Source organism: Lagenorhynchus albirostris, chromosome 8 (genome assembly GCF_949774975.1).
Source record: "Lagenorhynchus albirostris chromosome 8, mLagAlb1.1, whole genome shotgun sequence".
In the NCBI taxonomy this organism is placed as follows: Eukaryota; Metazoa; Chordata; class Mammalia; order Artiodactyla; family Delphinidae; genus Lagenorhynchus; species Lagenorhynchus albirostris.
In genome coordinates this window covers 78,818,046-78,832,511 of record NC_083102.1, presented here as the reverse complement: position 1 = coordinate 78,832,511, position 14,466 = coordinate 78,818,046, and the positions used below count along the sequence as shown (strand labels likewise).

The following is a 14,466-nucleotide window of genomic DNA, read 5'->3' as shown; positions in this document are numbered from 1 at the left end:
ACAGCCACTACGGAGAACAGTATGGAGGTTCCTTAAAAAACTACAAATAGAACTACCATAGGGCCCAGCAATCCCAGTACTGGGCATATACCCTGAGAAAACCATAATTCAAAAAGAGTCATGTACCACAATGTTCATTGCAGCTCTATTTACAATAGCCAGGACATGGAAACAACCTAAGTGTCCATCGACAGATGAATGGATAAAGAAGATGTGGCACATATTTACGGAATACTACTCAGCCATAAAAAGAAATGAAATTGAGTTATTTGTAGTGAGGTGGATAGACGTAGAGTCTGTCACACAGAGTAAAGTAAGTCAGAAAGAGAAAAACAAATGCCGTATGCTAACACACCATTGTAAAGCAATTATACTCCAAAAAAGATGTTAAAAAAAAAATTCTTAGGGTTAGGAAATGTTGCACTGGATGGTTCCATCCACATATTCTAGAACATCTGCCGTCATATTCACTCACTTTCTACTGTATCACTCTTTTCTTTTTTTCTCCCTACTTTAAATTGCAGACTTAAAGCTGATTTTATTTTGAGACCTATCCACCTTTTTATAAGCCTGAATGTGTACAACAGGCTGGAAGGAGAGAGGTCAGCGATAGTAAACAGCATCTATTAAAACACCTAGGCCCTTTCCATGAGGTTTTTGTTTGTTTCTTCCTTGCATATCTTCTTTACTTATTTGAGAGATGTGTCCCACTTCCATAGGAAGATAATATTGATTTAAATTTGTTTCCTCCTACTTAATGTGCAATTCTTGAGCCTTTGTCACAATCAGAGAGAGCAAGTCTTTCCTAATTGTTTCAACTCTCCGTGAAAGCCATTTTTACTATATCTCTTTCCGAAAAGAAGATAAATAAGGCTACCTGCTCAGTTTCTATTTCTCATAAATTATTGGTATTAACTACTGGTAAGCGTTGAACTTAAGCACTGATGCCTGTGAAGAACATGTCTTTAAATGTGGAATTTCATGGTTATCAAAGAAAAATCCTTGCCTTTCTTTCATTTATAGTCTTGGAATTTTTCTTTTACATTATCTATATTTAATATGTATGTAGCTGCTTTTTTTTTTTTTAACCTTCAGCATAAATTCATTCATTTCCTATCTTAAACACCTAGGCCACTTACAGTTCCTGGTCGTGGGTAGGGGACTCTTCCTTGATAAGGCACCCACTGGTAGTTGGGACCATCCCTGTGAGCATATGGACCCAGGAACACCCTTCTCACATCACTCATGCTATACATGCACACGGCTGACCCCTTGAAGATGTTACTAAAAAGACAGACAGAACAAAAACAGACTTTCATCTTTACACAATGACAGAGCTATTTATACTGAGTTTTTAAATTTCAGATAGCAATTATCAATACTTGAACATAAATTCTCAAGTAGTGTTTGGGATTTTTTAAGTCATATATTTATATATATTTTAATAATACACAAGAAAGCAAAATTATGATTGCTCAAAATTCGAAGGCATGGATGAAAACACCTTTAGCACTCATAGAACATATACATATTCATTTCATAGACAATATATGCTATAAATATATACATTCATATCATATGTAAACATTGATAGGGAAAACATATATACAAAATCTAAAAGGTAATGATTAATTCTGATATCAGATAAAATAAAAATATAAACTTTGGTATTATGTTAAGACTTAAGCATCATTGCTGAAACCAGGAAATGTTTAAACAAGAAAGAATGTTTAAGAACACATTTTATAAACTGAAACTGGTGCAGAAGATGAATAGTCAATGTGTTATAATTTTTAACTCCCAAACCAACAAAAGTATTTGATCAAGTAACAGAGCTCGATTTGTGTGAAGGCATTTAAAATCATCTCTTTCCAACACAGAAAATCATTTTAAGTTAGTAGCTATTACACCCTAGCAAAAGTGGAGTACTATAGCAATTATCCCCATCATTTTGTTGGACAAAAAAAATCAGGTAATTGAAGCAAATTCTAAGTTTACCATGAGCTGCCACAATTTCCCATTTTATTTTGCTTATATAAATACAGCTTGAGGGATTTATTTATAAAGATATAAAACAGTTGTGCACATTAAAAATATGGAATGCATACCTTTTAATCAATCTCTACCCATAGAAAATTACATAAAAATTAGACAAAATGAAAAACTTGTGTAATAAGAGTTTATTATTGAAAACTGCTGCATCTAGACAATGTCTGGTAGAGTGCAAGCTTCATGAGGGAAGGAAACATGCTTGGCTTCTTTTCTGTAACATAAATTACATATCGCACGGTACTTGACACACAGTAAATTTCAGTAAATACTTATAGAATTTAACAACAATATTTTCATAATGGAATAAGTAGCAAATTAATACATATTTGATACATCATAGTAGTTTGTAATGTTTATGTGTCCCTTTTTCATTGTTATACACTTTGCTTATCTATTGATGGAATCCATCATCATGGAAAGATCTTTTTAGGATTTACAGCTGTTAAGACTAACTCATATATGACATCAAGCTCGCTGAAGCAGACAGGTGAAATTATTTTACCCACTACGCCAGTGATTCTCAAAGTGTGGTTCCTAGACCAACAGTATGGGCATCACCTGGGAATTTGTTAAAAATGCGTTCTTAGGCCCTACCCCTTCCTACTGAATCAGAGACTCTGAGGGCGGGGCCGAGCATCTGTATTTTAACAGGTTCTCTGGGTGATTCTGATGCAAGCTTAAGACTGAAAACTACTGTACTAAGCAATGAGGAAGCAGAAGAAATCAATTAATATTTGTTTAATTTGAGCCTCCCACTTTTTTTTTTTTTTTTTTGGCGGTACGCAGGCCTCTCACTGTCGTGGCCTCTCCCGTTGTGGAGCACAGGCTCCGGACATGCAGGCTCAGCAGCCATGGCTCATGGGCCCAGCCGCTCCACGGCATGTGGGATCTTCCCGGACCGGGGCACGAACCTGTGTCCCCTGCATCGGCAGGCAGACTCTCAACCACTGCGCCACCAGGGAAGCCCAAGCCTCCCACATTCTTTAGCGGTCATTCTGTTTTTATACTAAAGGGGAGAAATATTTAGGTATGGGAAATTGCATCTGGTTTTACTAATGTAGTTTTCCTAATTTTTACGTTATTTTAAAAATTAAGTAAAAATGTCCAATCAATTTGTAATGGCTTTAATATTTACAGAAAAAAATCAGTGTTTGGACATTGTAGTTAATCTTTCTTTATGCTATCACAGTCCCTTGTAGCACTCTTCCTGACTTTTGATTTTAAATTATTTTTCTTTTATTAAACATTTATACATATCCAAATGCATATCCCTCTTTATATGCATTTAAATATGTTTCTTTTAGCAATTCCGGGTAATGTAAACTTTATGCTGAATATAATAGTCAGGAAATAATTACTGCTTGATTGACAGCAAGAGCCTTGAGGCACATGGGGAATGATGAAAGGAGGTGGCGGGGAGAGGGGGAAGAAGGAGGGGAGAGAGAGAGAGAGAAAGAGGGGGTAGGGACAAAGAAGAGAAAGGAGAGGGGAGGGAAAAAGATTTTTCACCCTTAGTTTATATCACTACAAACTTTTAACAAAACTCAGAGTTCTATGTTTATAATATTTTACATTTCACTCAAATTTTTAAAGTCAAAGCTATACATAGGGCATGGCATATATTTTTCGTCATTAAATTTATAGTAGTGAATTCTTTGTTAAAATTTATGTAAAAAATGATTTAGGTCATGACTTATTTCAGGCACCCAAGAATGCACAAGAGCTCAAAGGTTTAGCCGACGTTGTTCTTTCAAAAATATTTTCACAAATTATGGACATTTGGAAAGCACCTAAAGGACATGAATTTTCTATGATAATAAGAGAGCAAAGTGTTATTTACCTGGAAGTTGTAAACACTCCATATACAATTGGATTTTTAGGATCTTTAGAATTCATTAGGAATACATCCTCTGTTTTAAAACAAAATTGGAGAAAGTTGCATTTTTGAAGGTAATGGCAAGGTTTGAATATTCTCTATATGACATCATCAGCTACTTACGCAATTCATCAAAATGAGTGTCAATGCCATTTGGACCTGGCACTGAACAAATGAGACGAGCTTTGAGGAATGTTGTCCATTTATTCACCAGACTTCTGTGGCCCCCGAAGTCATTCTGAAAGGAGAGAATAATGGTTTTAGAAATTGTGCATGCAAATGATAATTTCAAATATCTTATCTTCTCATATCTTGAGACATACAAATCACAATTCCTCATTTTTCAAATTGAGAAATGAATTTTAAATGACTAGATACAAGTAACTATGCTTTCTTATTATATTTTTGGTGAAATCTATTCACTCCAACCTTGTTCAAGGAATGACTTACAATAAATATGCCTTAGCATTAAAAAGTCACTGTACTTTTTCCATTCTCTTACCACTTGGCAATGAACGATATTACTCTTGTGTTTGTTTTGGTTTGCTTTTAGTCTCTCTTTCTTATGTAAGTTTTCCCTAAGATTTTACTTACCTAAGTAGGCTGGTTCACAAAATTAAGCACATTGGCACATAGTAGGCACTTAATGAGTATTTACTGAATGAAAGAATAACTGCATGCCTTATAACTCATACTGAAAATACACCACAAACAAAAGCATGCTAGCATCAAATATTTTTATAAGCTCAGTTGACGCAATGCTGACTTTACAAACAGCATGTTGAAAAAACATTTGCTTAAATCTTAATAAAGAAAACTCATTCTAGAGCAAAAATTTTGAAGAAGTATCTTCTCACTGAAAATGAAACTTAACTGTAACCTGATGTAGCAATAAACTCTATTATGATGGTATGGATTCACCAGTAACTTATAGTCTTATAAAATAATATTTATGTGCATATGTTTAAAGGAAAATAACTTTTTCTTCAAAAATATAACACTGATTTATATTTTGTTTATAAGATTTTATTTAGTATAAAGATTTTTTTAACCCTTGTAAGTACTGCTTTTAAATATGCCTTATATTTTGTGGAGAAAAGATTCTCATATATTGCATATATCATTTGCATGTTTCCAGAGCATTAAAAATTTTAATTTTCCAGTAATTTAATATACTAAAGATAAATAATTAGATGATTGGGATAGGAAAGAGGATATCCCCGCCCCCAAGATAGGGATTTTTAAAATTTCATGATTTTTTTTTAAAAGAAATAATTTCATTTTAAGACAGTAACTGGATTTGGCCTTGTGATTTTTCTTGAGATGAAAGGTGCTTTAATATATAATAACAGTTAGCTTCATTCATATTTCATATATACTGTACTATACAGTATAGAGGGTAAGAATAGTATTGTTATCATATTTTCACACTGATACTAATTAGTCCATAAGTATTTACTGACCAATTTTTTATTCTATATATCTAACATTATAATGCATATCACATCTGAATTTGTGCCACACAGTATATTAAAGTTCAGAGCTTCAAAATTATGTGTATATAGGATGCTATAATCAAGTCATAAGAACAAGCTTTAACACTTGTCTCTTTTATATTCATACTTGAGTTATTTCCAACAAAAAATATTCATTGAAAACTTACACATTGTAGGAACCTATGCTAGGTCTGAGAATACAAAAATTATATTTTCCCAGGTAATATGAAAAAAAATTATTTCTCCAGAATTTCAAACTAATATTATTTAATGTAATTGTGAAATAACACCTCACAACCTATACCTCTATGTTTGACTATGAAGTTATTCATAAGCAACTATAATACGTTTTCAATCTTTTTTTGGTATTTAAATATTTATAGTGATCAGTCAAGCTTTTTAGCCATATTTTTCATTATATTTGTACAAAGGTGGAAAAGGAAAAAACTGCAATTGGACAATGATACCCTCCTCATTTTTTTCTTTACCTCACCTTGCATATCTGACCTATTCTAGCATGAGTGGCTTTTCCAGTGTGTTCTCCATCTATCGCATTTTCACGGAAGAAAAAATACACTTTGTCATCTTCAGGGTTGTCACTTTCTGGGATGAGGTGGGCACTAATGAACCTTGGATCTGAGAGACAAATTATAGCATATATATTAATTCACAGTTGGGTAAATAAGACCATTCATTACAGTCCATTTTCAATTTTCTCTTAACCCCTATGTGACATATTTCAAGACTTAATCTCTCTTTAGTTCACTCTTTTTCAGTAGATGTGAACTGTTCTTTACGTATTTTAAAGTATGTTACAAATCACCTTATGTCTCAAACATTATTTTAGGAGCAGGTGCAGAAATCCTCCGTGTGACCATATAGTGCAGATGCATCACTGGATATTAAAACATTTTGCAATGTGTAAGGGCTATCAAATATTACTTATTGTCATCACTACTGTTATTCTTTCTTTCAAGCATAAAATAATTTAAATCAAACTACCAATTGGTCTATTCCACTTTCGAGCAAAAACTAGGTGTGAGGGGAGAGATGAGATTCATATAAAACAAAAGAAATTTTCTCAAGTTGTACCCCATCTCATTAAATGGCATTGTCATTTACGAGGTACTCAAGCCCCAAACCGTGGAGTTACCCTTGAGTTCTCTGAGTCTCCACACACCAGTGTGTACCCGATATGTCACTTCAGACATATCTAAACCCTCCTATATCTTTTCAAATCACACACAATAAAATGCAAACTCCTTCCAGTGACCAGAAGTCATTTACCATCTGGTCCCTGCTACCCCACATGACTTTTCTTCTTCCTACCCTTCCCTTCCCTAACTTACTCTTAGCCAGACATACCAAACCCCTTCCTGGTTCTCAAACAGGTCAAGCACTCTCAGCACCGCCTCAGATTTTTCCTCACTGTGTAACTCTCTGCCCTCATATATTCTAAAGACAGGATTCTTATTTTTACTCAGGTCTTTGTTCAAAATATTACGTTATTAAAGACATCTTTGTTGACTACCCTAATTTAAAGTGCTGAAAGCCTTACTCCTACTCACATGCATTACTTTTCTTCCTAACATTATGAAACACCTGCTATGCTACATCTCCCTGTTGCTTTCTTCTTTCTTTAATCTTCATTTGCTTATTGTCTGTCTCCCTCTCCATCCCAATGAATATCAGTTCGAGGAGAACAAGAACTTGGCGTGTTTTGTTTGATGCTATGATCCTAGAGCTTAAAATACTGAGGGCATTCAATGAATATCTGTGCAAGAAGACAAGGAAAGAGAAAAGGAAAAAACAAGACTGCCTAGATTATGCAGAAGGTGTATCTGTGATGTCTAGAGTCCCACTTCAAAACATACTTCTGTAAGTACCTGGCTTGATACGGCTGTGGGCTCATATAAACTATTTAACAAATTATAATTGCTTCACAGCTTTAACAATGTAACATACTAAGAAGCTGAGTTTGTTTTATTGAAAGCACTTAGGATTGTTGCAGGTATTTAAGTTCTCACAATAACCTACTTTTGCTCCCATGTTGTATTATGTTATCAAGTTAACTATGAAATATACACACCTAGGTCAGCACCATACTTAAGATACCAGGAAAGGGATCAGAATATTGAAACCAGCTTTATCCATCTTATTTAGTCCTAACCTTTTCACCTGTGAATAATCATGTTGTCATGTGTACTACACTTGTAACTTTCCTTTAGCATTTGCTCTGGGACCATGTACTTAGTATATTTCACAGGGCTACACTCCACTATCTTTTTCAGGCAAATTATACAGACCCTGTAAGTAATGTGAAACATATGAAATATTACCTATTCATATTTAAAGTTCAGTATGCCAGTGGAATAAGGGAAGGAGAATAAAACCTCAAAATTTGGAATCAGGACTAGTTTTTTTTTTTTTTTTTTTTTTTTTGCGTTACGCGGGCCTCTCACTGTTGTGGCCTCTCCCGCTGCGGAGCACAGGCTCCGGAGCACAGGCTCCGGACGCGCAGGCTCTGGACGCAGCGGCCATGGCTCACGGGCCCAGCTGCTCCGCGGCATGTGGGATCTTCCCGGACCGGGGCACGAACCCGTGTCCCCTGCATTGCCAGGTGGACTCTCAACCACTGCGCCACCAGGGAAGCCCAGGACTAGAATTTTTAATAATACATTACTTCAACTTTAATAAACGTTGCAAAGGTGGTTTCTCTTCATAAATTTCTACTTAATCATATTCATAAACATATTTGTATACATGTTTTTGTCTCCTGAAGAATGGTGAGTGGATTAATGTGACAAGAGTACGAATTATGTTACAAACCCAATAATTACCACCCCACTGATGAAGTCAGATTTCTAGCTTCAGAAATTCAGCATGTGCATGTATGTGTGCATGTATGTGTGCATGCATGTGCATGCAGATGTATAACACAGACCTACACATGATAGAACTCAGTTCAATCACTTACGACTTTTGTGACATTTTAGCAAGACTCTTACCTCTCAGATCTCAGTTGCCTAATATTCAAATTGGGCTTATTTCATGTTAAGTTCAATTCACCTTGTGTCATAAACAGTTCACATACAAATAAGTATTTTAAACTTAAATAGTACATGTGAAACAACTTTGTAAAATATTAACAAATGTACTATGTTGTTATGATGATGATACTAAAAGGAAGCCTCAATCACATGTTAAGTTCTCATTATAAGATCTCATTATAATACAGCTGCAGAATTAAAGTGAAAAATCATACTTTCTTCTGCTTTAATGATGAAAAAATGGAGAAGTCGGTTTAATACTACCTCCCATATTAAGGAAGTTGTTCATATAAACACTTGAATAACTTAAAGGATTTCAAGTAATTAAATCCAACTACCTTTTATTTGATCACAAATACATGCAAGGCACTAAGTATAAAACAAAATGAATAATATATATCCCTTGTTTTCAGAAAGCTACAATCTAGCAAAAGTGATGTTAGAAACATACAAATGAGAACAAAGCAAACAATATTTTATACTTATAGATATTCTCTTAAGTTAGTATTTGGGCATGAAAAAAGGAGTTATCAAGCATCATGCTTCCATCTCTAAAATATGTAAAGATAATTATCATGTTACAAATGTGGACTCTAGTAGGAAATAATTCAAACAAGTTATCACGTACATTAATTGTTTAAAGGGTCTTCAAGTCTAGTCTCTCCTTTAGTATCTGATATTACAGGCACAGAGGATTTGGTAGGTGAATTAACAGTTTGACATAGCTTCAGATTACAGACAAAAAATACCATTAGGCATAGAAAACAAAAGCCAAATATATCAAAATAGTAAAAGAGATTATCTAAGAAAAACAATGTTAATTGTCTTCAAGGAATTTAGGTTATATCCTATACTTGAAAAAACATTCACTCTAATTTCAAAATAAATTAGGTCTTTAGTTGATCTCTTTCAAAAATTTAAAAGAAGCCATTCTTCTAATATTTCAAATTTAGAAAATCTTTTTTTTTTTTTGGCCAAAATCTCTACTCACTGTTCATTTTCTACTTATGCTCCAAAGTTTGCCTCTCCCTTCCTTGCCCCTCTTATTCTCTCAGTCTATTTCCCTCCCCTCTGGTGAATTCCCCTCTTTATCACAGGAACATTCTAACCAGTCATTCTAATTGTCTTCCCTATCATCTTAGAACCTCTTGGCTTCCTAAACCTCCACTTACCTGCCTTTGAAATCCCAAAACTTTTTTTTCCTTTGCCCCCATACCTAAGCCAGGATGAAGAAAACCATGTAATCGTAGTAAATGGATTTGCTCTAAATTCAAGTTATTTATCCTAAACAAGAATTCTAGTGTTGCTAAGTAATTGTTTTATTTACTTGTAGTGGCTCACCTTAGACTTATTATCAGCTACTGTTTAAAATCATTCTCATTGTCTTCAGAACAACTAATGTGCCATCTCTCAATCTACCCACCAAAGATGGACTTTCTAATTTGTTATATGGCTGAGACCAAGGCCATTCAGTAAGAACTCCCTCCTTTTGCTTCCTTCACACCCCCCATAATTGTTCTTTGCTTCCTTTCTGTGGAAGAATTATTTCCCTTCCATAATATACATAAGGCCTCTCTCTATTTGCTCTCAATCTAATAATCTACAGAATGTTGCTCCACTGAGCAATCTCTATTCTTCATGTAATCACTTACATTTATATTTTCATTTATCAAATATCTCCTAATCACTTACTCTATGCCCTGAATTGTGGAAGATTAGGGGATATTGTGATGAAATGTTTTCTGCCTACATGGTGCTTACTATCTGTGAGGGAATACCAACAGTTAAACAGAGCAATTATCAAATTGCACATAACAAAAATGAGTTTGGAACGAATGCAGTGAGAAATAGAAGGGACAACTGATCTTGCTTTGAAGGAATTAGGGAAAGTTTTTCTCAGAAGATATGACATGTAATTCAAGACCTGAAGAATAAGAGTTTCCCAGGTAGAAGAAACACAGGTGCAAGGTCACAGAAACAACAGAGAATGTTGTGCAACAGGAGAGAGAGCTGGTCAGAGAGGATGACAGAAAGTTAAGCAGAGGCCAGCATAAGAAGGAAGTTTATTGTTCAGGAGTTTATTGTCCTAACGGCTAAAAGGGAAAGCAATGAAGTATTTTAAACCTAGTAATGACATTACCAGGTTTCTATTCTAAGAAGATCACTGGCTGCTGTAGGAAAAAAATATATACTGAGGCAAGAATGAAGGCAGGAAGATTACTTAGAAGACTGGTGAGAAATGATGGTGATGTGGACTTGTATGATAGAGGAGACATACGCAGAGATTATGGGAAAGTAGAACCAATGGATTATGTTCACTGATAAGATGCTGAATGTGAGAAGTAGTAAGAAAAATCATGGTAAAATTAAAGGAAAGACCGCTTTAAACAACTGGTGGGATAGGAATCATTTAGCATGAAGTAACACTTGAGGAAGACTAGATACGAGATGTGGAAGGAAGACTAGCTCAGTTTAGTGCATCTTTAGAGGCAGATGCTTGTGAAGTTATCCCTTAGACCAGGAAATACAAGACCTTAGAGAAGCAGGAACCAAGATGGCAGAGTAGAAGGACGTGCTCTCACTCCCTCTTGCAAGAACACCAGAATCACAACTAACTGCTGGACAATCATCGATAGGAAGACACTGGAACTCACCAAAAAAGATACCCCACAACCAAAGACAAAAGAGAAGCCCCTGTGAGGGGTGCAATCACAGTAAAATCAAATCCCATAACTGGTGGGTGGGTGACTCATAGACTGGAGAACACTTACCACAGAAGTCCACTCACGGGAGTGAAGGTTCTGAGTCCCACGTCAGGCTTCCCAACCTGGGGATCCGGCAAGGGGAGGAGGAATTCCTAGAGAATCAGACTTTGAAGTCTAGTGGGATTTGATTGGAGGACTTCGACAGGATTGGGGAAAATAGAGACTCCACTCTTGGAGGGCACACACAAAGTAGTGTGTGCATCGGGACCCAGGGGAAGGAGCAGTGACCCCATAGGAGACTGAATCAGACCTGCCTGCTAGTGTTGGAGGGTCTCCTGCAGAGGCAGGGGGCAGCTGTGGCTCACCGTGGGGACAAGGACACTTGCAGCACAAGTTCTGGGAAGCACTCCTTGGCATAAGCCCTCCCAGAGTCCGCCATTAGCCCCATAAGGAGCCAGGTAGCCTCCAGTGTTGGGTCACCTCAGGCCAAACAACCAACAGGGAGGGAACCCAGCCCCACCCACCAGCAGTCAGGCAGATTAAAGTTTTACTGAGCTCTGCCCACCAGAGCAACAGTCAGCTCTACCCACCACCAGTCCCTCCCAGCAGGAAACTTGCACAAGCCTCATGAGGTTATCTAAGTCTCATGAACCAGAGGGCAGACAGCAGAAGCAAGGAGACTACAATCCTGCAGCCTATGGAACAAACACCACATTCACAGAAAGATAGACAAGATGAAAAGGCAGAGGGCTATGTACCAGATGAAGGAACAAGACAAAACCCCAGAAAAACAACTAAATGAAGTGGAGATAGGGAACCTTCCAGAAAACAGAATTCAGAATAATGATAGTGAAGATGATCCAGGACCTCGGAAAAAGAATGGAGGCAAAGATTGAGAAGATGCAAGAAATGTTTAACAAAGACCTAGAAAAATTAAAGGACAAACAAACAGAGATGAACAATACAATAACTGAAATGAAAAATACACTAGAAGGAATCAATAGCAGAATAACTGAGGCAGAAGAATGGGTAAGTGACCTGGAAGACAGAATGGTGGAATTCGCTGCTGTGGAACAGAATAAAGAAAAAGAATGAAAAGAAACGAAGACAGCCTAAGAGACCTCTGGGACAACATTAAATGCAACAACATTTGCATTATAGGCCTCTCAGAAGGAAAAGAGAGAGAGAAAGGACCCAAGAAAATATTTGAAGAGATTATAGTCGAAAACTTGCCTAACATGGGAAAGGATATAGCCACCCAAGTCCAGGAAGCGCAGAGAGTTCAATACAGGATAAACCCAAGGAGAAACACACCGAGACACATAGTAATCAAATTGGTAAAAATTAAAGACAAAGGAAAATTATTGAAAGCAGCAAGGGAAAAACAAATAACAAATAACATACAAATAACATACAAGGGAACTCCCATAAGGTTAACAGCTGATTTCTCAGCAGAAACTCTACAATCCAGAAAGGAGTGGCATGATATACTTAAAGTGATGAAAGGGAAGAACCTAGAGTAATCAAGATTACTCTACCCGGCAAGGATCTCATTCAGATTCCACAGAGCAACCAAAAGCTTTACAGACAAGCAAAAGTGAAGAGAATTCAGCACCACCAAACCAGCTCTACAACAAATGCTAAAGGAACTTCTCTAAGTGGGAAACAGAAGAGAAGAAAAAGACGCACAGGGCTTCCCTGGTGGCGCAGTGGTTGAGAGTCCGCCTGCCGATGCAGGGGACATGGGTTTGTGCCCTGGTCCGGGAAGATCCCACATGCCGTGCAGCGGCTGGGCCCGTGAGCCATGGCTGCTGAGCCTGTGCGTCCAGAGCCTGTGCTCCGCAACGGGAGAGGTCACAACAGTTAGAGGCCCAAGTACTGCAAAAAAAAAAAAAAAAGAAGCACTAAAACAAACCCAAAACAATTAAGAAAATGGTAATAGGAACATACATATCGATAATTACCTTAAATGTGAATGGATTAAATGCTCCAACCAAAAGACACGGGCATGCTGAATGGATACAAAAACAAGACTCACCTATATGCTGTCTACAAGAGACCCACTTCAGATCTAGGGACACATTCAGACTGAAAGTGAGGGGATGGAAAAAGATATTCCATGCAAATGGAAATCAAAAGAAAGCTGGAATAGTAATTCTCATATCAGATAATACAGACTTTAAAATAAAGAATGTTACAAAAGACAAGGAAGGACGCTACACAATGATCAAGGGATCAATCCAAGAAGAAGATATAACAATTGTAAATATTTATGCACCCAACATAGGAGCACCTCAATACATAAGGCAATTGCTAAGAGCTATAAAAGAGGAAATAAGACAGTACACAGTAATAGCGGGGAACTTTAACACCTCACTTAACACCAATGGACAGATCATCCAAAATGAAAAAAAATAAGGAAATGGAAGCTTTAAATGACACAATAGACCAGGTAGATTTAATTGATACTTAAAGGACGTTCCATCCAAAAACAGCAGATTACACTTTCTTCTCAAGCGCACACAGAATATTCTCCAGGATAGTTCATATGTTGGGTCACAAATCAAGCCACAGTAAATTTAAGAAAATTGAAATAATATCAAGCATCTTTTCTGAACACAACGCTATGAGATTAGAAATAAATTACAGGGGAAAAAATGTAAAAAACACAAACACATGGAGGCTAAACAATACGTTACTAAATAACCAAGAGACCGCTGAAGACATCAAAGAGGAAATCAAAAGATATCTGGAGACAAATGACAGTGAAAACACGATGATCCAAAACCTATGGGAGGCAGCAAAAGCAGTTCAAGAGGGAAGTTTATAGCTATACAAGCCTACCTCAAGAAACAAGAAAAATCTCAAACAATCTAACCTTACACCTAAAGGAACTAGAGGAAGAAAAACAAACAAAACCCAAAGTTAGTGGAAGGAAAAAAATCATAAAGATCAGAGCAGAAATAAATGAAATAGAAACAAAGAAAACAATAGCAAAGATCAATAAAACTAAAAGCTGGTTCTCTGAGAAGATAAACAAAATTGATAAACCATTAGTCAGACTCATCAAGAAAAAGAGGGAGAGGACTCAAATCAATAAAATTAGAAATGAAAAAGGAGAAGTTACAACAGACATTGCAGAAATACAAAGCATCCTAAGAGACTACTACAAGCAACTCTATGCCAATAAAATGGACAACCTGGAAGAAATGGACAAGTTCTTAGAAAGGTATAACCTTCCAAGACTGAAACAGGAAGACGTAGAAAATATGAACAGATCAATCACA

At 36.4% G+C, this 14,466-nt stretch overlaps 1 protein-coding gene across 1 annotated transcript in view; it reads right to left on the bottom strand.

The window, feature by feature from the left end:
• Positions 1–14,466, bottom strand: part of SEMA3A (semaphorin 3A) — a 231,017-nt gene that overhangs the window by 42,869 nt on the left and 173,682 nt on the right. Inside the window, exons 7-10 of the mRNA XM_060156161.1 lie at positions 5,918–6,060; positions 4,052–4,166; positions 3,893–3,962; positions 1,140–1,284 (exon numbers count right to left, since the gene is read on the bottom strand). Coding sequence (XP_060012144.1) covers positions 1,140–1,284; positions 3,893–3,962; positions 4,052–4,166; positions 5,918–6,060 — 473 coding nt within the window. The remainder of the gene's footprint in view (positions 1–1,139; positions 1,285–3,892; positions 3,963–4,051; positions 4,167–5,917; positions 6,061–14,466) is intronic.